The 21,013-nt window shown below is 46.1% G+C and overlaps 1 protein-coding gene across 3 annotated transcripts in view; it reads right to left on the minus strand.

The window, feature by feature from the left end:
- Positions 1 to 21,013, minus strand: part of RPH3A (rabphilin 3A) — a 99,295-nt gene that overhangs the window by 51,402 nt on the left and 26,880 nt on the right. For all 3 annotated transcript variants that reach the window (XM_067539494.1, XM_067539492.1, XM_067539493.1), the window contains one exon: positions 8,292 to 8,435. In XM_067539494.1, the coding sequence (XP_067395595.1) occupies positions 8,292 to 8,435 (144 nt within the window). The remainder of the gene's footprint in view (positions 1 to 8,291; positions 8,436 to 21,013) is intronic.

Genomic DNA, 21,013 nt, shown 5'->3' on the forward strand with positions numbered 1-21,013 from the left:
GCCCGAGTATGTAAATTGGATCTTACGTGTTATATTTAGTGCTAATAAAATACTGAGAGGAAGGATGATCCAGTGATTAGGGCCCCTGCTCTGCCACAGGCTTCCTGTGTGACTGTGGCCAAGTCACCTAGCCTCTCTGGGCCTCAGTTCTTCATCTGTAAAATGAGGATTATAGCACTGCCCCACCTACCAGGAGTGCTGGGAGACTGACTGGATTAAAGATCGTGAAGCACGCCAATACTATGGGAAAAGAGTCCATACAAGTACCACAGATAAACCAAAAAGAAATACTAACAACAGAAAGGTGCGGCTATCCTGTTTACTGAAGGTGGATCAGTGCAGAGCCAGCGCTGTCCATAAAAGTGAAGGAAGGTGCATTACACGGGCCACCTAAATTATGTTCTGCTAAGCTGTGGCCAGACTCCCATTTGGTAAACCAGCGACCGATAACGAATGACAGCAAGAGAGAGACCAAAGATATTCAACTCACACATATGGCATGAGAGCAAGCTGAACGTAAGCCGCACGCAAGGGTAAGTTATTGCTTCAGGCTTCAATTACTGGCATCAAAAGGCCCAGGTACTCCTGTCTGGAATAAACCCGGATTTCTTCCGATGAAGCCAAATACATAATCCATCTTTTCAGTTTCATGGATTCAATGTAGATTGGCTGTTTTCACTTCTGCTAACTGCTAGAGAGATTTATGTTGTAACAAACCATTTTCCTTTCCCAACACTTTTCAGCTGGTCTTACATATTAGGTCAATCTCATTCAGTTAATACAATTTAATTGCAAAATATTTTCAATTTGCAAGAAGTCAATTTAACCGTATCCGTCCTACTCAAGTAGTGGTGATCAACTTCTCACTCCTAGCTATGAATCAGCATTCAGGCTTCCTAAAGGCTTTTCCTCCCCTCTCCTGTAGACGTTGTTTGTTTATCTTTCTAAATTTTGCTGCATGTTTAAATTAACCAGCCAATTAATCACTTTCTACTAAGTGTCTCTAACACTGTGGCTGGATTTTAATTACCATTATGCACATTTCCAAAGTGCCCATCACTGTGGCACCTAAAGGGCTAATTTTAAAGAGTAGTGGATACATTTTATGACTATTAAAATCTGCAGTTGAACATGCCAAGATAAGAGTAATCGAATCACATGCTACAGTGCATTGTATGAGAGGCACAAGGAGCGTTATTTTCCCCTGTGGACAGTCCTATAGATTACTTAGGGTGGGAGCAGCAGTATCCACCCTCTAACAAATCAGGCATTGGTCACTGATGGAAGCAAGATATGGGCCTCATGGACTGATATAGTGTTTCCTATGTTCCTAACATTTGCCCCAGGAAAAGCAAGCGTATTATTTGTCTAGCTCTATAAATCTACATGGTGCTGTGGAGAAGACAAAACCAAACTCCTTCACCATTTAAGGATACTCTACGAGCCCACCTAGGCTTTGCTTTGCTAGCCTCCAAGAGGTCATCCATGTAGGTCTTCACCTCTAGAGCAGCATCTAAGGCCCCATAAGTGACACCGTGCCATCCTACATACCCAGGAAGACGACCCAGTTGTATGAGAGACGTTGAGAACCCACGCCCCAGGGGAGATGACTTGGTCTTTCTCCAGAGAAGGGAGCACATGACAGCATTACTCCTGCACCCCCTGTTGGCCACTCCATGCAACCATGCTGAAGAGGTTCCAGTCGAGGCGTAGGTTAACGTTTTCTAATCTGAGCACTTAATATGAGGCACCTATATCAATATTTAGGCACCTAATTCAGTGGCATGATTCACAGGGTCCTGGGCCCCCACACCTCCTATTGACTACTCTTATTGTTATTTATTTGCATCACTGTCATGTCTAGGAGCCCTAGACATGGGCAAGGAGTCCATTGTGCTGGGCATTACACAAACAGAACAAAAAGAAGAGTTTGCAATCTAAGGTTACGTGCACACTGAGGGCAGCACGGTCGGCACCACTGGATCAGTTCAGCGGGATCGATTGAGCGGAAGTGGAGAGCTGCTCATTCGATCAGGAAATCGACCACGTTAATCTGCCCCCCCCTGCAAAAAGAGTCACGCTGGGTCGACCGGAGGGCGTAGCGGGCATGGCGTAGCGGGCATGGCACGGTCATCAGAAGTTAGGAAGTCGACAGGAGACACGCAAGCCATTCTGCATCGCTTGCATATCTCCCGTCAACTGCCGCCGAACTTCGCTGGCAGCGTAGGCCAGGCCTCAGTGTAAGAAAGAACAGATCGCTACAGACGGGGGAGTACAAGGAAACAATGAGACAACATTGGACAGCGTGACAGGTCTCAGCACACCAGCAGCCAAACCATTGACTCCATCAACCCTCATGTCTCACTACCCTGGTAAGAACGAAGATGCTATAGTAACAATCACTGCCCTACACCACAGTGTCTCGATAGACAGACCATGAGCATTTCAGCAGGAGCTTTGTGCTCAGCTTGACAGTTACTGCAGAAGCCACAACTGTGCGTGCACACATACGCACACACACACACACACACACACACACGCACGCACACACACTCACTGCATATGCTATGCCTCTAACTGCAGTACATGAGAGAAGCATTGTACAAGCAACTCTGCAGCATGATGGCACAGGCCTTTTCTCTTGCTTTTTTACTCAGGACTAGCTGTAATCAACATGGAGAATACAGAAAGAGCTTTTATTAAGTGTTGCCTACTCTGCAAAACAAGAACTGGCACCCAAATAGGCATGCAAAAGTTCTCGGTATTTAAATATTTATCGTAGCTCCACAGAAATGAATAATGAAGACAAGTCTAATGGGTTTGAAACAGCACCAAGCCTTATGTTTAATGCAGCATGCAGTATAAACTGGAAGAAAACAATCACAAAGTAGAAATGGTTGAACCCTGAAATTCTCTGATCTGTCTTTAAAAACACAACACTCCTGTCACAACAGATTTGATTGGAATGAGCTTGTATAGGGATTATGCAAAGGTTTATAAGAAAAGGGGAAAAATTAAAGCAATACACACAAAACAAGGTCGCCACGCTGACTCCAGAATTAAGCCACTCCTATTTCCACTGAAATGGAACTCATGCATATTAAAGGTTTGAATATTAAACTAAAGTTAACATGAAGGTAAAAAAAACTGAAACCTGATATAAAGATATTTTTAAATTAACATTAAGATCAAAAGTTTAGGACCAATTTTCTGCACTTATAAATGCACATACATCTAATGGCAAAATATGGTTCTATAGTTTGCTCAGCTCAAGATACCAAATGATCACAAACTTGGAAGGCACATTCAGTGTTAAAGTACACAGAATATCTGAGCAGTGCAATGATGTCTTTGTCAGACTTTCAACATTTGTATACGCCTGCAACTACAGTTTCACGTGCAGGGATGCTCATCTCTATACACACACGAGTGTCCCACTCTGGGAGTATTCTTGCAGAGCAGGTAAAATCTCACACCATTTCATCAAGCAACCTTTGAGCCAAACCCACCTGGATGCCAGCTGGTGACATAAGCACCGAAACCCAACTGAGGTTGGCCATGAACAGAGAAAGGATAAAAGCCAGAAAGGAAAACAAGATAGCGGATACATTCCGGGCAGAACTTGTGAAGGCTGAATATCAGCAACATGAAGAGTTAAGGTGAAAAGTCAAGCCTACCTTATGAAGAGAGCCGTTTCCATCAAAACCCAGCAATATACTGTGCCACGTTGTACAGAAACAGCCTTTCTATCTAGAGGACATTGGTACATCCTGGCTGAAATCTGCTAGCCATTTCAAATAGGCAATACCGTCAAATCTCTACTGTAAACAAGGCAGAGATCACAAGTGTTAAAGACAGGAATTCAACAGGCTCTTTTCAGGTGGGGGTTTGGAGTCACAAGTAGCTCGGTGATGAGGAGACTAAAACGAAATACAAAGCTCTGGCACCTGGAAAGTTTCCTGCAACACAAAAAGACGACAGATTTCTTTGGCCTGGAGATTTGGCTCTAGTCCTAGGTGATCTGAAGTGAACTTTTCCAGGTGGAATACACACCATCACTCTCCAGCTGGACATTTTACCATACACTTGAAGGTATGGTTATGAAGTTTGCCTTTGATTCAATTTTCCTCCGATCTCCCCTCCTCCACCAGCCTATGCATTCCACAGACAGTCACAGAGGGATGGGGGGAGGGGGGTAGTACCAGAGAATATGTTTGGGTTTCGTTTTGAACCTCTTTGAATCAAGCACGTTGCTGCTCCCAGAATTGCTGCTGCTTTCTCTGAACTAGATTACGAACGAACACGGGGGCTGGAGCACAGGACTTATGAGGAGAGGCTGAGGGAACCCGACTGGTTTGGTCTGCAGAAGAGAAGAGTGAGGGGGGATTGATAGCAGCCTTTAACTACCTGAAAGGGTGTTCCAGGGAGGATGGAGCTAGGCTGTTCTCAGGGGTGGTAGATGACAGAACAAGGAGAAATGGTCTCAAGTTGCAGTGGGGCAGGTCTAGGTTGGATATTAGGAAAAACCTTTTCCCTAGGAAGGTGTTGAAGCACTGGAATGGGTTACCTAGGGAGGTTGTAGAATCTCCATCCTTAGAGGTCTTTAAGAAGCACGGCTGGGATGATTTAGTTGGGGTTGGTCCTGCTTTGAGCAGGGGATTGGATTAGATACCTCCTGAGGTCCCTTCCCACCCTCATCTTCTATGATTCTAAACACTTCAGGGCTTCTGATACAACCAGGCTTTTATCCTCAACTTATAGGTCAGCAACAGGGGGGGGAAAAAAGCCACCCTAACGAGGGCTCTTGCAGCCACAGCTTTGCGCTCTTCAGAAAAGCCAGTGTGACAGATGGTGTCCCCGGCATTGCTTCAGCAGGTCTTCAACGATTTCTGAATCTTCTGCAGGAGAAACTTTGGATTTTGCATGCGTAACTTCATCAATTTCAACACCTCAGGATCCGTTCCCCTCCTACACCCCGAGCTTTACAACTTCACTTTGAATTCACTTGAAACAATCATCCGTTGAACACCGCTGAGTCAGAAGCAGCCGGGTCTCCGTTTCCATGGATTCAATTTTCAAATGCTTGTTTGCTTTCAATTTCCTTGTGGTGTTTTTCCATGTTAGGGAGATGGAGCTGCTCTGCCTTTTTATAAATCAACTGCCCTTGAGGGCAAACTTACTTGTAGTAAACAACTAGAGGGAATTTTAACATCCTCTGAAACAGTTAACACGGGTGCCGGCTGTGCCCAACTCCATCCCTCGAGGGAAAACACGGTGGATGACTAACCCTGGATAGAATAAAAATCACCTGCTGTCCTTAAAACAAACACAGGATGTTAGACATGTAGGATTATAGGATTTCCTTCTGGAAAACTGTAACTGATGGAGCAGGTTGATATATAAAAATTATTATTTTCTCTTCTCTGGTACCTTCTCCAAAGCATGACACAAACACCGATGTTGAAAGGAAATGGGGTATCTTCTTGCACTGCTCTGTTGGAAGGTAGACAGTATCCAGTTATCTGTGCCATCTCAAAGGTAAGATGGTCTTGACGTTCAGGAAGAGGATGGGGCATTCTAAGAGAGAAGTTTTATTCCCAGCTCTCTACCACAGCTGCTCTCCTCTTCCAAATTCCACACCAAGTCCTCTGGGAATTTCCCAGCAGGAATTCCGATCGGCCTTCCTGCTCCGAAACCCCATCTCTCTAGCACAAAAGAACTGCCCCAATATAGGGTTTATGACACAGTCAAACACTTCTCCTTCCACCCAGCAGAGAGCAGTGGTATACAGATGCACAGCAACTACCTGCGAGGGGCTGGCCGTAGCTCCACAGTTAAAATGAGTTTACGATATACTTCTTCAAAGTGCCACGTACGGTTGTAACAGATGTTGGCTGGAAGTCAACGCCAGACATATTCAGACCAGAACAAGGCACACATTTAACGGTGAGGGTGATTAACAACAGGAACAAACGACCCAGAGAAGTGATGGATTCTCCATCTCTTGGTCTTCAGATGGAGACTGGAGGCCTTTCTGGAAGGGATGTTTTAGCCAAATACAACTTAATGGGCTCAATACAGGAGTAACTGGAGGACATTCTGCGTTAGATCGGGCTAAATGACCTAATGTCCCCTTGCGGCATTAAAAAAAAACAAAACAAAACCCTATTCATTCTATACATTTTTCAGTAGAACAAAACACTGTGTACATTTCCTACAATAATAGTCCACAGAGCAATAACATCAATTGGTTTACTACAAAGTTAGCCTCATTGAAAAAAAAATAAAATAAACAATGGAGCGTTTATCGCTATTAACCAAGGAACACGGAGAGCAAGCACAGCAGCAAATGGACATAACAAGGCAAGAATTGCGGCCTGACATCGCTCCCATCTAGGTGCGGAATAAGACAGAGAGCTGCAGTTGACGCTAATGCAGGACTTAGCCAGCGTGGGGAAGAGACTTTTCCCTATTTAATAGGTTTCTCCTGGCCTACCATGCTAGCTTAAAGAGATTCCCCTGCAGGCAGTTTCAGTCTGTCCCCTAGTAAAAACACTGCAGTGCAGTAGCTGCTGGCTAGAAAATTAGTCAAGCAAATGCTGTCTCTCTCTCTCCCAACCCTCTGACTGGGCCAGTGAGCACATGCAAGTATGAATGAATCTCCGCAGCCCGTTTTCAAAGCAGCATATTCTGCATCTGCCCTTCCCCCGCCCCTCCTCTCCAGCAATCACAGGACTTGAGCACCTGGCGATCTCCCAAGCAGGGATTCAAACGGGCCACGGGCCAGTGAGGCCATCAGAGCAGAAGCCGCCACCAGAGGTTGGGGCTTTTTTAAACGCAAAAATACACAGCCAACTGGGTGGTGCCTTTCACTGGTCTCTTTCGGGGAAACGGCTCAAGAGACCCATTCACATGCCAGGGCATTCCTTCGGATTGCTTCATAAATCCAGCCCCCGACCCCTCGTGGTGACCTGGAGCAGAGATGGCATTGCCAGGAGAAAACCAAAAAACCCCTTGAAACGTCACTCCCACAGCTGAGCCGGTCACAGGGTACACACCCCTAGACCCTCTGTGAGCACAGACAGCCCGAAAGGTGCAGGACGCAGAGATCCCAGGCAGAGGGGCCCGCCCCCCTGCCAGCCACACTGCTTCCACTAGATCATCAGCCAAAAGTTTTAGTGGGGTGACCGGGGCCGTGGGAGGGGGGCGTGGCAGTAAACCTGCAGCTGCTCCAGACGTGCCCGGGTGGAGCTCTGTAGCCCAGGGAGAGGAGGGAAGGGTGGACGGTAAGACGCTGAACTCCTTCAGAGCCCCCCTGCACCAAAGTCTGCTTACTTGGGCTCGACCTAGCGGGAGAGGATTTAAGCCCATTGATAAAAAACTCAGTGTGCCCAAATTCTGCTTTCATGGATGTGAGCCTAAACCGGGGGGGGGGGTGGCAATAGAGCAACCGGACTGGCATCAGTATCACGGAGGAGAACATCTGAACCAGCAAGCACGGCTTTGCGGCTGCTCCCAGGAGGTGCTGGATGTTAGATTGCTACAAAGGCGCGCTTGTATCCACCGCTTCCTCGATGTGCCTCTCTGTCCTCCCCTAGTGGCCATACCACTGAGAGGTTTGAGAGTCCGCTGCTGGCTTTGAACAACCAGAGCCGGGTCTGTTAGCTCATGCAGCAGAGGCTCGTGCTTTTAGATCCAGAGGTCCAGGGTCCTCTCCACACTGCCGACCGCCCATGCAGCGGTATCGTCTTCCGTGGTAACCCCCGGAAAAAAGCTCAACCTCACGTTAACTGGGTTTAAAAACCAGGAAGGAAAGGAAGCGCCTACCAACTAACGAAAGGGGCGCACAAAGCCAAGAGAAACTGACGGGGATACTAAGAGAACCAAGCCCACGTGCTGCCTTAAAGAGCTAGATGAAGCTTCTGTAACACAAGTCAATCATAAAAGTGAAAATGGATTTTCTGGGTCAACAGATTTCAGCCAGGACAAGGAGAGCAAATTCCAATGCGTAGGGGCCCTCTTGGAGAATCAATCTGCTTGTAATGGAAGATTTGGTTTCAGTCTACCCAGAGGCATTGGATGGGCAAAGCCATGTTAGTATTACACAAACATCTGGGCTCAAATGGGTGTTGGAAGGAGACAAGCAGTACCAGGCAGCAAGTAGATGTAACTCTGGTCTGAGGATGCCACAGGACTGCATCTAATACATACGAACAAAGTGAAACCTGTGCATTGACTTGTGTTAACATCTTTTAGGTGCCAGAGGGTGATTAACAAGGTTGTTTCCTTACCCAATGCGCTCCTGCTCCATTTCTTCCATTTTCTCTGCCCGAGCTATCACTCGGTTGATGATCTCCTTCTCTTCATCTGTCAGCTCCTCATTTTTCCGTGGTCTTTCTGGCTGGGTTCCACGTACCGACCATCCAGCAGGGAGTCTACAATGCACATGAAGGCAGTGAGACAGAGTGGGAGGAACGTTACACAAACACAGGGCCCAGAACCCACAAGCACTATATAGACAAACAACACTGTAAAATAAATAATCATTAACATCATACGTATAGACTGTATGTTCTTTGGGGCAGGCATCTCATCATGTGCACACACACAGAGCCTGATCCTTTGCCCCAAACACAGCCTCTAGACACCATCACCACAGCGTATACAAACAATTGTGAACATCTAAATCACTGGGCTAGAGGGCAGCTCCCACAAATTGGGGTGATCCACGCTGCAGAACATGGCACTGATTTGGACAATAGAGAATTTCCATTTGAAGGAGTCCGGATACCGCACATGGGGCATTGCTGCACTAAGCCAAAAACTTCCAGGAAGCTGAAGTAGTAAAAGGATTTTGGACAATGGTTTTCTGGGCTTGCAATTTCCTTGGTTCCTTCCATCAGCGCCCAAAATTCTACGTGAAGTTCATGGGGAGCGGAGACTGATCAGCGCCAGTGACAGTGAGGTCCATATAGTCCAATGGGGGATGGATCATCTTCCTTTTGTCATTTGTGTCAGCTGTTCATCTTCCTTTTGTCATTTTTATCATTTATCCCGTTCAGTAGCTAGATGGTTAAATCAAAAAGGCAATTTATGGTAACTTGGCATGAACCATGCTACAGCATCTACAATAAAGCCACCCAGAACATTTAATGTCTGGTCATCATCAAAACTAATGCCAACTAGATAGCCAGACCCTTTAGCCAGTCACAACCCAACGTTCCTACTTCGCCTTTAGACCCAGAGTACCTCACACCCCTGCTTTTACAGCCCTTCCAGCAGTATTTTCACCCAGTTTCCTGCTTCAAGGGAAGGCCCAGCTAGCAATCACCAGTTGCCGCATTAGCCATCAGCATCTGTAACTTCCATCCCAGAAATTGTATCATCAGGTGTGAAATTGGTCATTGACGTTTGAAATGAGAGATGAGAAGCTGTGTCCCCATTTAAACTCCCCTCCCTCCCGCTCCAATCCTCTCCACTTTCCCCCCCACACACTGGTAATGTTTTGACCATCGCAGCATTAAATCTCTACAGAAGAAAGATAGGATTCTTTCGCAGAGAACACCAATTGTCCAAGCAGTAAGGAAACCTCTGGGACCACCACCCAGGAGGAAGAGCAGAGATTCTTTTACTCAGCTTTGAGCATTTTCTTAGCCAAATACTTTCCACAATGCATCCGTTGCGGCTTACCCAATTTGAAGGACGCCACTCACGTTATGGGCACCTAAAATACTAGCAGTCCTCTGAAATGGTCTCATTATCCCATCTGAAAACCGTTTGGGTCTCTTCAGAGATCGCCACAAAATGATCACATCTTACAATTCCCGTTTCTGCTTAGAACAGGCGATGACAAACAGATACTCAAAACAAGGCTCCTCCACAACGTTCTCTCTCCCTGTTTTGTGCAAGAGGAAATTAACAAAGCAGAAAGGGAACTCCCAATGGTTTGGGTTACAGCAGCTGGATGCATTAGTCCAACTAAAATGAAACTACCTTGCTCATGAGATGTAGATCTTCCTAGGTTCTTTACTAAGATTCAGGCTTAGTGAAGAACTAGCCATTTACCCATTCCCGTTTTGCATCCATCCATACAGAAACTGCAGGTTTTCATTTGCTGACCCAAGTCCAGACATCACTAGCAAAATGATAGGTGTTGTTTGAAACGGCCGATGGCTCAGGACCTTATTAGAAGTTGAGAAAGACATGTATGCCTAATTTCATTCTGCTTTAGCTGTTCAATCTACACCATGGCATGCAAAGCCAAAATTCCTTCCTCTTCCTCCCCCAACCTTTTGAAATATATAAACATCCTTTGGGATAATCTTCCTTTTGTTTCTCTGAACCCAGTTCCCCTGCCATGATGGCTACAACTGACAAATAGCGAGAGGCATTTTGAAGATTCATTTCACTTGCCTCCATGCGAGACAGTCCCTCCAGTCACTCCTTTGTATCATGACATGGAAGGAAATCTTTGGAAAACAAAACTGGTTTCACGACCGCAAATCTGCTGTTCTGAAATGAAAATCTGCTTTATAGCAGTTCATTTTCAGATGTCACTTTCAGTTCACCTTGGTCCCACTGGGAAGATTGTACAGGGGGGAGGAAAGGGGAATTATGTTCAGTGGCCAGCTAGTTCAAAAATAAATAAAACATCCAGTCACAAGATTGCTGTGTAATGCTTCCTTGACACTTCCAGCATCGTAATTAGATATTACGCGATAAGATCTGCATGAGGCCATTCTTTTCCTCCTGAAATCTGGTCAGCCACCCAGCAAAGTGCATGACTTTTTTAGACAAGTGTCAAGCACCACTGAGATGAATTTCCCAGAAGCCACTGACCGTCCTCTAGACTAGTTTACATAATTAATTGGTTATCATAATCTCCTGGGGGTCCCAGAGTTTAACAACCAGCGTATCTAAAAGGATGAGGGCCCAATCCTGCAATGTACTGAGGGCCCCCATGAGATGCAGCATCCCACCGCAGTCTCGTCTACACAAGGGGGATTTTTAGAACATTTCCCTCATGCAGATACAGCTCCAGAGTTGAAAGCACTCAGCAGCGCCCATGGGGTGTCCAGGCCCAGATTTTTAAAGGTATTGAGACACTGCTGCTCTCAGCATTGCAACGCTGAACTAATGTAGGAGTCTTAAAATCTCATTTCCTAACGGGATTTGGGCACTTAGGAGCCTAAATCCCATTGACTGACAATGCATAAGTGCCTAAATCCCTTTGTCCTATGCACTCAAAAGGCAACAGAAGCTTGTTTATTCTGAAAGTGCGGACGTGTGCGAGTCATGCCACTAAACGCTCCAAATGCAACCTCGAAAAATGCATCCCCATAGATCTAACCCAAGTCACAGGAGGCAGAAGAAAGCGCTCTGTTTGAAGCTTGCTAATAGGAGGGTTATTGCTATAAATTACATGGGACTAAAATGTGACACTGTATAATCGGTAGGGCTGGTCAGAACATGTGTGATGGAATGAAAACTTGTCAAAATATGTTGTTTCCTCAACACTGGAAACGTTTCAGTGAAGTCATCATCAACAGAAAGGCTTTTTTGTTGGGGGGAGGGCGGGGGGAGATAGGAGAAACCCAGATTTATGTCCCTGCTCTGTCTGAATCAGAATGATCTGAATGAAAAACCTCAACTCTGAATTAGGCAAAGCCTGGACTTGAACGTGACTCTTCCACATCTCGGGATAGCGCCCTAACTACCAGGCTGAATGAACAAACGTGCATGCACACGGCTTTGTTTTCGCTGCAATGCGGAACAAAACCAAATTTTGAAACCTCAAAAGTTGCCACGAAAACAGAGATGTCATTCTCTGGTCAGCTCTAACCCCAGGCTTGTTAGCACGTCCCAGCCAAGTCCCTGTGCACTGCCTTGAAACGTTTACCCCCTCGTACATTACTGCTCAGCCCTAGGTAATACATTTACCTTGGGGAAAAAAACTACCTTGAAAAGAACACAATAACTCTGCCTGAAATTCACCAAAGGAACAAAATCCACACTAAGGGTCAAGCCCTTGGGAGAACTGTCATTTACTTTTCTGTTGTGGATTCAAAAGGGGAGTTTGATGTTCTCTGCTATGACGACAGAAACACTTACAAACCGGTCAATGTAAAATTACTATTCTCATAACTCAGCCCCTCTCCTCTAAATGTCTCTCTACCAGCTCTAAACTCTCAATAACGTCACAGCCAGAGGCTGCTGCTACGTGATTCCTTCTCTCATTTGCAGGATCATCTCCTCAATATATTCTCAAGTTAGCACAGTCCACGTCCCTCTCCATTCCAGGAACTTCCGGCATAAAATGAGGCTGTTAGTTTATTTAAAAGTGGATTTGTCAGAACACAGCACGCCACCCTGATGCCAAAAGCAGTGCAGAGCAATTGATCCCGTTACCCCGGCACAGGAACGTAATGAGATGGAGGGACTTGGGATTTTAAAGGTGCCAAAATCCTGTAGAATGGACTAGGGAGGAAGGGTAACATTTTCAATCACCTTCAAGGGAACCTTGGCACATTTGAAAATTGTACGCCAAACCAATAGGATCCTCTAGAAATCACGCTTAAAACCTATAGAAATTAGTAGAGACTTGTATCGTTGGTATAGAGTTGCACAAGTGGGTTTAAAATATCTATAGAAAGATTACCATTCTCTGTTAAACTCTGTGGAACTTTTCTATAAAAAGTTTTCTCTGCCCTCAGAGCAGAGCCATTTGTCCTAGTTGTGGAGGGAATTTCAGAAAACACGTCAGTCTGAGACCCAAAGCATGAAGCCAAGGGGCTCCACACAGGCACAGGAATCTGCATGCACAAAGCAACTTACAGGATCCGGCCGTCGGGTCAGATTCTCAAAGGGCTTTAAGCACCGAAAGATGCAGCAAGGCGCCAAGTGGGATTTGCAAAAGCGCGTAAGCAGCTAGAAACCTAACTCCCATTGAAACCCCTTTGGAAAAGTCACCCTCGGCACCTGCATATTTAGGCACCTGGGTACCTCTGAAAAGCTGGCCCTTTAACGACTGATGCCCTCATCCTGCAAACACTTACCAGACTTATCTTTCAGCACGCTGAATAGATTTCAATTGGACTTCAAATTATGCACATGCCTGTTTTCTGCATAAAGACCTAACATATTATGCTTAACTCTCCATAACCATACAGACTGAAAGCAACAATGATAACGCGCTGTTCCATGTGACATCAGACCGAGTTTCCCTGCTATTTCTGACAGCTGTTAAACAAAAAGTGAACACTCTAAACCAAAAATCCTTCCTCTCTCTCTCACACTCACACACACACACACACACACACACACACACACACACACGCTTTTAAAACAGAGAAAACTTTGGCTGATGTACATGGCAGTCTTGGAACATCTACGGCGTGGCTATGTAGAATTTAACTTTCTGCCCTGTGCATGGATAAAGTTAATCTGTGTGCATTGCTCTTTGTACTGAGCACGTACGGGAGGGTAGCGGGGTGCCAGATTGTTGCACGCTTCCTCCTCAGTATCACACACAGCGACCTAATGTGTGTCAACTATAAATGGAAGCCTCCAATACCGTGACGGGGAAAAAGAGGCGAAAAGAGATCCAAGAGCATTAAAAATATGGGGGGAAAGTGGCTGATGTTTTTATTTTAGGGCCCATAGGAAATGAAATAACTTCAGTTCCAGAAATTCCCATAGCCACGTTGTCACTCCCAGCTAAAGTAAATACCGCCCAGAGTTGCAGCAAGCCTCCATCAAAAATCTGTCCAGGCTAGTGGTATATTTATTTATTCCAAACTAACTTCAGACTCAGGCTGACTAGATCTTCCGCAGCTGGATTGGCCCCCCTCCACCCTGACCAAACCGACTCTTTCAAAGCCAGGGAAAGCTTTATAGTTCCTGAGCCCCGCCTCCAACAAAGGCCAGCCAATCAGCAATCGCTCTCAGTGACAGCCACTCCAACACACAAAGCTACTACACACAATCTGCCTGCTAAGGGGGATGATACTTGGCTCTCTTATGTTAGAGACGTGGGTTCTGGTCCCAGCTCTTCCTGATGTGAGCTTGTGCAATCTCTCAGGCTATGGCCACGCTGACGGTGGCAAAGTCGCCACTGTCAGATCGATTACTCTGGATCGACTGAGCAGTCAGTGAAGACCCGCTCAGTCGATCCAGAAATCGACATACTAAGACCACCTTCACAAGTGGTGCAGTGCTGTGTTGATGGGAACGCGGTTCCCGTCGGCACAGTGCAGTGAATATGGCGCACAGAAGAGGAGCAGAGAAGTCGACGGGAGTTATGCAAGTTTTTTGCGTAGCTTGCGTAACTCCTGTCGACTGCCGCCGAATCTCGGAGGTAAGTGTAGACAGGGTCTCAGTTACCTTATCTGTGAAATGGGTGAATGCTAATTACCCTCCCGGGTTGCAGTAGGAGACCCTGGCTAACAATGAGGGTTGTGAAGGGCACAGCAATATTCAAGAGCAATCAGCGGAAGAGCTGGGACAAGAATTCGGAATCTCCGGGTTTGCCATTTAGGGCACCTTCCCCTAGATTATCGGACATGGAAGTGAGGGGGAGATGCCACCCCCACATCAAATTTTGCTTCCCGAAAATCAAGCGAAGGTCTACAGTAGGGGCCAAAGTCAGGTTAATTGTGCTAAACTAGTCAGCTGTGGCAACTCCGATTCCCACTGTGGAAACACAAAGTGATTGCATGAGGGTTTGGGCACACCAATCCTAGTGTCCCTGAAACCCCTTTTAATGCAGAAGGCGTTGATGGACAGAAGCTATGCCACACTAGCCAGAGTTCCCCAGTGGCTGAATCTGAACTTTGTAATAAGTTCTTCATGCTGAATTTATTTCAAGCTGTGCTGACATCATGCACATAGATCTTTGCCTTCCAAATGCTGCCTAAAGGTGTTTTCAGAAGGTCACATTTTTAGATTCCCAGGTCCTTCAATTGCAGTCTCATAATCACAAAAAGTACATTTCACGGGGGCGTGGGTGACAAGTAATTTATTGCCAGTAAAGATTAACACTTGCAAAAGGAAAAAAATAGGCCTGTTTCATATAGAGAAAAGCACTTTCCTTTTCAAAACTATTTCCATAATTTCAAGTTAAGCAAATGATCCAGTTACATTTTATACACTAGTCTTTTCTTTATTTGTCAACTAGACTATTCAGCAACACCCTGGCCTCCTTCTCTTGTTAGATGTGAACCCCGCATACAAAGTCATTTTCTTGAGTAAAATTTCATTACGTTTGGATTTTTCTTAATGGTTATTCTTATCATTTCAAAACATCCTATTCAAAAAAAAAAAAAAAGTGATTCCAAGTGATTTTGGTTTGTAGGCTTCTCATCGACCATGTCAGTGATGTATATTAATGTATTGCACTGAAAGAGCTAACAAACCACTAAAAATGCTAATGATGGGAAGAAGTGAATTTTTCAGAACCAGGCTGAGATCAGAGGTCTGTTCTTTTGTTCCCAGTTCACATGCCATATCGCATCAGGAGAAATTACAATTATATTCCATTTCTGCACAGCAATTTCCTAGGCAATCTGCTTCGCGGTGTTTGCAAAATAAACAAGCACAGATTCATCTCCGGGTTGGGGGTGGGGGTAGGAGGAAAGGACTACAAGGAAAACATCTGTCAATATTTCATTAAACACTCCGCTGCCTACCTTGGATTTCAAGCCCCGTTACAATGCTGTGTATTGTAAGCATGGGGATGCACCATACTTCATGAGTCTCTGAGTGCCAACTATTTGGTTAAAGCCACTCGGCCTGAGCCCCACAAGCTGAAGTCAGCTGATCCAGACCACCTGTGGACATTTAACTGCTGTGTAGACATACCCTTAGGGCTTTGGAGATCAAAAATCAATGCCTCAGACTCCAGTCAGTCTGCGGAGAGCCCAGTGCACTGTGGCTAATAGCCATGTATTGAAAGCCACTTATTTTTCCTCTGGAGTGGGAGTTGATCAGTTTCCTCCAGGACCCAAGCTTTGATGTTTGGATCTAGATCTGAACAGCCCCAAATTCAAAGGGTACCTGGATCAGGGGGGTGGTTCGGTAGGTTACAAAGACGGGCCGGATCACAGAGCTCAGATCTGGATGTCAGCATCCAGGAGGAACGCGAGGGCGAGGGGAGGGGGGTCAGAGCCAGGATTTGGGCTCCTCCCATCATCTCCTCGGTAACCAAGGTCAGAACCAGCTACCAAAGGTCCTGGATTCCCTGCTCCTTCCAGCTAGCTTTTCTGAAGGTAAAAACTGTCAGCAGGATCTCAACGGTGCAACTCTTCATGCAATGGTTAACATCTCTCATTGCACAGCTACTGCATCCAACCCAGCCCCTTGGCTCAGCCTTAAGACTTCAGAGAACTCTCCTTGTCCCATTCCATTATGGGAGGAGAGAACAGCAGGAGCTCAGCTCTGAGCTGCCCGCAGTCTAGGGGGACGCCAGTCCAGAGCAGACAGTGAGGAGACAGACTTCTGGGAATTTATAATGCAAGAAAACCCGATAACATACTCTTCCTAGTCCAGAAGCAAAGCCAGGATAGATATTCTGCAGTTTGCCAGCAACTATTTATTTTATAATAAACTCTCCATAAACCTTGCTGAGTTTCCAGGTCCTCTCTGTTTCTGATACCAACACAATCAGCATATATTGGTGCTGTATTAGTTGCCAAATTCTACGGAGCATTTCTCTCCCAATCAATATGGTACACGTCTTATTTTTTAAAGTCAATTGTTTATGCACTCTTCAGTGATGCACTAAACTTCCCACTGAATTTCTCCATTACTAACAGAGAACTCCTAACCGAGTCCCAATGATGGGCTCTAAGACTCAGGAAGCTTTACAATCCTGTGGACCCCAGAACACATTTTAGAATAAGGACATCTAAGGGGTACTGCCTGGTATTTTTCTGGGTCAGAAACTGTCAGACGTCAGTGGTTGCCCCTGGGGTCGTGTAGACGGAGGGTGAGCCCTGAAATTCTACAGCCTCTCAGGAAGAACTGAGGTGGAGATATAGGTCCAGCTCCTTCTTCCATGCATCTGAGAGAGGACTGAGACCGGTGAGGAAAGGGAACAGAGCTGAGTTCTCCTTCTCCTCACGCACCAGTGTTGCTCCTTTCACCTTCATAGAGTTTCTTCTGATTTACCACCAGTGTAAGTGAAAGGAGACCCAAGGTTTTTGAGAGCAGTATTTGGAATAAGGTTCTCCCAACTTGCAGGCAATAAAGCACTGAACAAAAACAAGCCTTCGTTTATGAGCTTAAATGAGATGGTCTCAAGATTCTTTAAGAGTAAAACCTTCCGTTGATTGCCACCACCCACCAATCCCAAAGCAGCCATTCACGTATTGTGTGCTTTAATTCAGTAACTGCTTAGGAACTGAATCTGAAAGGAAGTCACAAGCAACATTTCATTTAACTACGGGGCAGGCAGAGCCACGGGCCATTTTTGTTTTTAGCTCCATCCTAATGGGTCATCAGCCACTCCCCACAAAGGGTGACACAAGATGGGTAAATTAGTGGTTGCATCTGAATGGTTTAGCGACTATGAAAACGTGTAACATAGACAGCGTGTGTTTGAAGCAGCAAAGTCATTTTTGAAGGATAAATATGATGTTTCTCTTTCATAATGAACAATGCCAGATTTCAAACGTCTGACTTCCTTGTCACGTTCTCGACAGGGCTATGAAAAAATCTCTTAAACTGGTATTTGTCAACATGCCACTCAGGAGATTACGCACCAATGACTTACAATTTGTGTTTCATTTACACACCTACTGAACTGAACTCACTTATATAATCAGATGAAGTTGATGCAACACAACGACTTAGAGAATAAATCGTTTCTATTATGTAGGGCACGTGAAATAGCAGCAGCTGGAGCCCCAAACAAAGTCAGCACGCCAGGGAGAAAAATATTGTGTGTATATCTAGCACAAATTGTTCTCACTGTGGCGTGCAACGTCTGAATTGGACACTACGTTTCCTATGCTCGTGTACGTGCTACAGGGCCTGTGCGTTATACAGGCATAACAAGGAGTCAATGCCCGCTGTTCATTTGGTTCTATTTCTTCGTCAAACTGCCTTGGCTGGGTCCTGCATTAAAGTAACGCAAGCTCAGAACAATAGGGGGTTGGCCAAGATGAGCGCCTGAGGTCCCTTCCAACCCTAATCTTCCATGATTCTAACCAATTGAGCCGCAATTTAGCGTTACGTTAACGTGGAGGAGAAGGGGCTTCGTTTTTAAGGAGGTCTATGAAGTATTGACCTCAGACATCAATGTGGCATGTTACTACAACCCCATAGGTTGTGGCTTGTAATTAGTGAGGGACTGCTCCAAAGCTCACTGAATTCAAAGAGAGTCTTTCCGTTGACTTTGATGGGCTTCACTTCAGATCTTATAAGAGAGACACACAAAAATAGTAACAAGGAGCCAATAAAGTGCGGGAATGTCACAGAGGCTGCACCGATTGCGTCCAGGTCCCCCACACATGCGACACTGACTCAGCTGATGTTTCTCCAGTCGGCACGGCAGGATTAAGCAGGGGTTTCACGGTTGAGCTGTTGTGCACCAGGTTTGACGGGTGAGCCGTTCATCGGTCATTCGTTTACAGCGCCGCCTCCGAGGCAGCCTAGCCCTGGGCCGCCCGACGGGGTGAGTTCCACCGCATTGGCACAAGCGTCTTCAGTCCGGCAGCAAAACTCATCAAACTGCTCCACACTCTGCAGGGCGAGTCGCTTTAAATCAATAATCCACGCACAGGGCGTTTCGTTTCGGTCTCTCCCAGTCCTCAGAGCATCAGGAAGGCTCATTTGTGCATGGGGAATCCTAGCTAATTCAGTGCATTTCGGTTAGGTTTGTTTGCACTTTTGCAGTGATTCTGGCGTTTACAGAGATAACGGTCCTGGATCCTGATCTCACACCAGCATAGAACAGTGCGGCCTACACTGGCTTTAGTGGAGCTGCTCCCAATTTACACGGGCATAGGTGAAAGGAGAGTGGCCCTTTGAGTTTTACAACTCAGCTGTGTCAGAAATGCTGGCCAAAGATCCCACCCAGATGGGCGCTCTCCCAGTAAACCTCCACAAACCCTAGATGACTGCAACACAACAGCTCTGTGGGAAAGTTGTGTAAATCTGGGTCCCGCCCAGTTCAGAAACTTCCGTATATCTCACAGCAAATGCCACGATCATTTTTCAAACAAACAGTCTCCTCTATAGCTCTCCCCATGTGGAACAACTTCCCTGTGTCTCCAATCAGCTCTGCCGCTGATGTAAATAAATGATTTACTTCTATGGAGCCACACCGGTATAGACCAGCCAAGAATCGGACCTGTCGTCTCTTTTCAAATTTCAGATGAAGACCTCTCTTTTTCTCCTCTGCATGTTAATTTTTCTCTACCTCCACTATTATTTAATGATGTTATTAGTTCTCAAATCTGTGAAGTGCCTTGGCAGACGGGGTGTACGTATTACAGCTCGTACGTACGCCCAACACAGCTGCACGGCACTGGGGAGTGAGGGGACATAGGGAAGACATTCAGGGATGTTACAGAACTTTTTTTAACGAATTCCCTGGAGTTGCTTAAAGCAGGACCACTTTTTCAGAAGCTATTGTTTTTAAATGATATCTCCCCTTCCCTTTGAAGCCCAGAAAATGTCTCTGGGGGCAAGCGAAATGCAAGAGACCAAGCAGGGTACTTACGGTTCCTTTTCACTGCAGGAAGGCATATAAAAAAAAAGAGGGGGGGGGGGAATAAAGATTAGGTGCGAAAAAAACAATGAGAACAACTCATTCTAGCAGCAGTAACAGCATTTCTTGTTCCATCAGTGATTCTAGCTGACAGTCCGTCTCTCTCTCTCGAGACGGTTCCCGCTACTCTTTCAGAACCCAACACAGAGAAGCAGGCTGCTGAGTTCACGCATTAGAGCAGTCATGAGTCATCAGGGGCTTGCATCCGCACACCCACACACTCCCAGAAGAGCCTACCGAGTCTCCTTTCTTTCCCCAAAGATCAAGATGCACAGGAAATAGCAGATGCATCTCAGGCACCGGGACATGACGGCCAAGGCCTTTGGCAAGGGCAGCAAACACAAAGAGGAAAGGAACCGTGGCAGATCGTAACTGCTGGAAAGAGGGAGGCCCCAAAATAAAATCCGGGGCCCAAAAGGTCTGAATTTAGGAAAGCACAGACCTGCCTCCAAACTCCATCGTGGAACTATGCCACAGGGCCTTAACTCCGTATTGTTCTGAACAAACCTTGAATCCAAATACTCCCAAGCTCCGGGGACCTTTGGATCCACCTTCTGCATAGCCCTGGTCCCATCTCCAGTCATTCAAGTTCTATCAACCTTTAACTTCTGTTTTCCCTAGGCAAATCTTTCCATTCTTGCCCGAGCTGATTTTGACCACAGTACAGACTCTTTCATAAACAGTTAGCACAACATGCTCTCCTAGAAATTCCTCAAGTCATTCACACTGATCTTCAAGGCTCACTTGAAGGCACTTTCCTAGTGCAGTCGGTTAATACAAGTTACTGTTTCCATTATAAACTTCCCCTCTCACCCCCACTTTATTAGGAAAAAAAAAAAAGCTGAATCTTAGAAGTTGCAGAAGAACTTGGCTAACAGGTCCGAGTCTTTCTTGGAAAGAAAATTTTCACGAGATCTCCCTGTCTGAGGATAGGGTGGCCAGGATCCCAGTTTTCGACCAGAAAATCCAGTCAAAAAGTGGACCTGAGTGTCCGGTCAGATCTACTGACTGGACACCCAAAGTCCAGTTGCTGTGAGTGGGGGAGGCACCAGGTCATCACCCGTGGCCACCCCTACTCAGCCAGGGACACTTCCTACCTGCGTCGGACGGCTGCGGCTCGCAGACCCAGCTCTGCAGGCGAGTCCCTCCTGACCCAGGTGGGGGAAAAGCAGCATGCAATTGGAGGGAGGGGGGAAGAGGAGCAAACAGGGGTGGGGCCTTGGGGGAAGAGGCGGGGCAGAG

This window comes from Emydura macquarii, unplaced genomic scaffold (genome assembly GCF_026122565.2).
Source record: "Emydura macquarii macquarii isolate MOO-44397 ecotype Brisbane River unplaced genomic scaffold, CSIRO-AGI_Emac_v2 contig_554, whole genome shotgun sequence".
NCBI classification, from domain to species: Eukaryota; Metazoa; Chordata; order Testudines; family Chelidae; genus Emydura; species Emydura macquarii.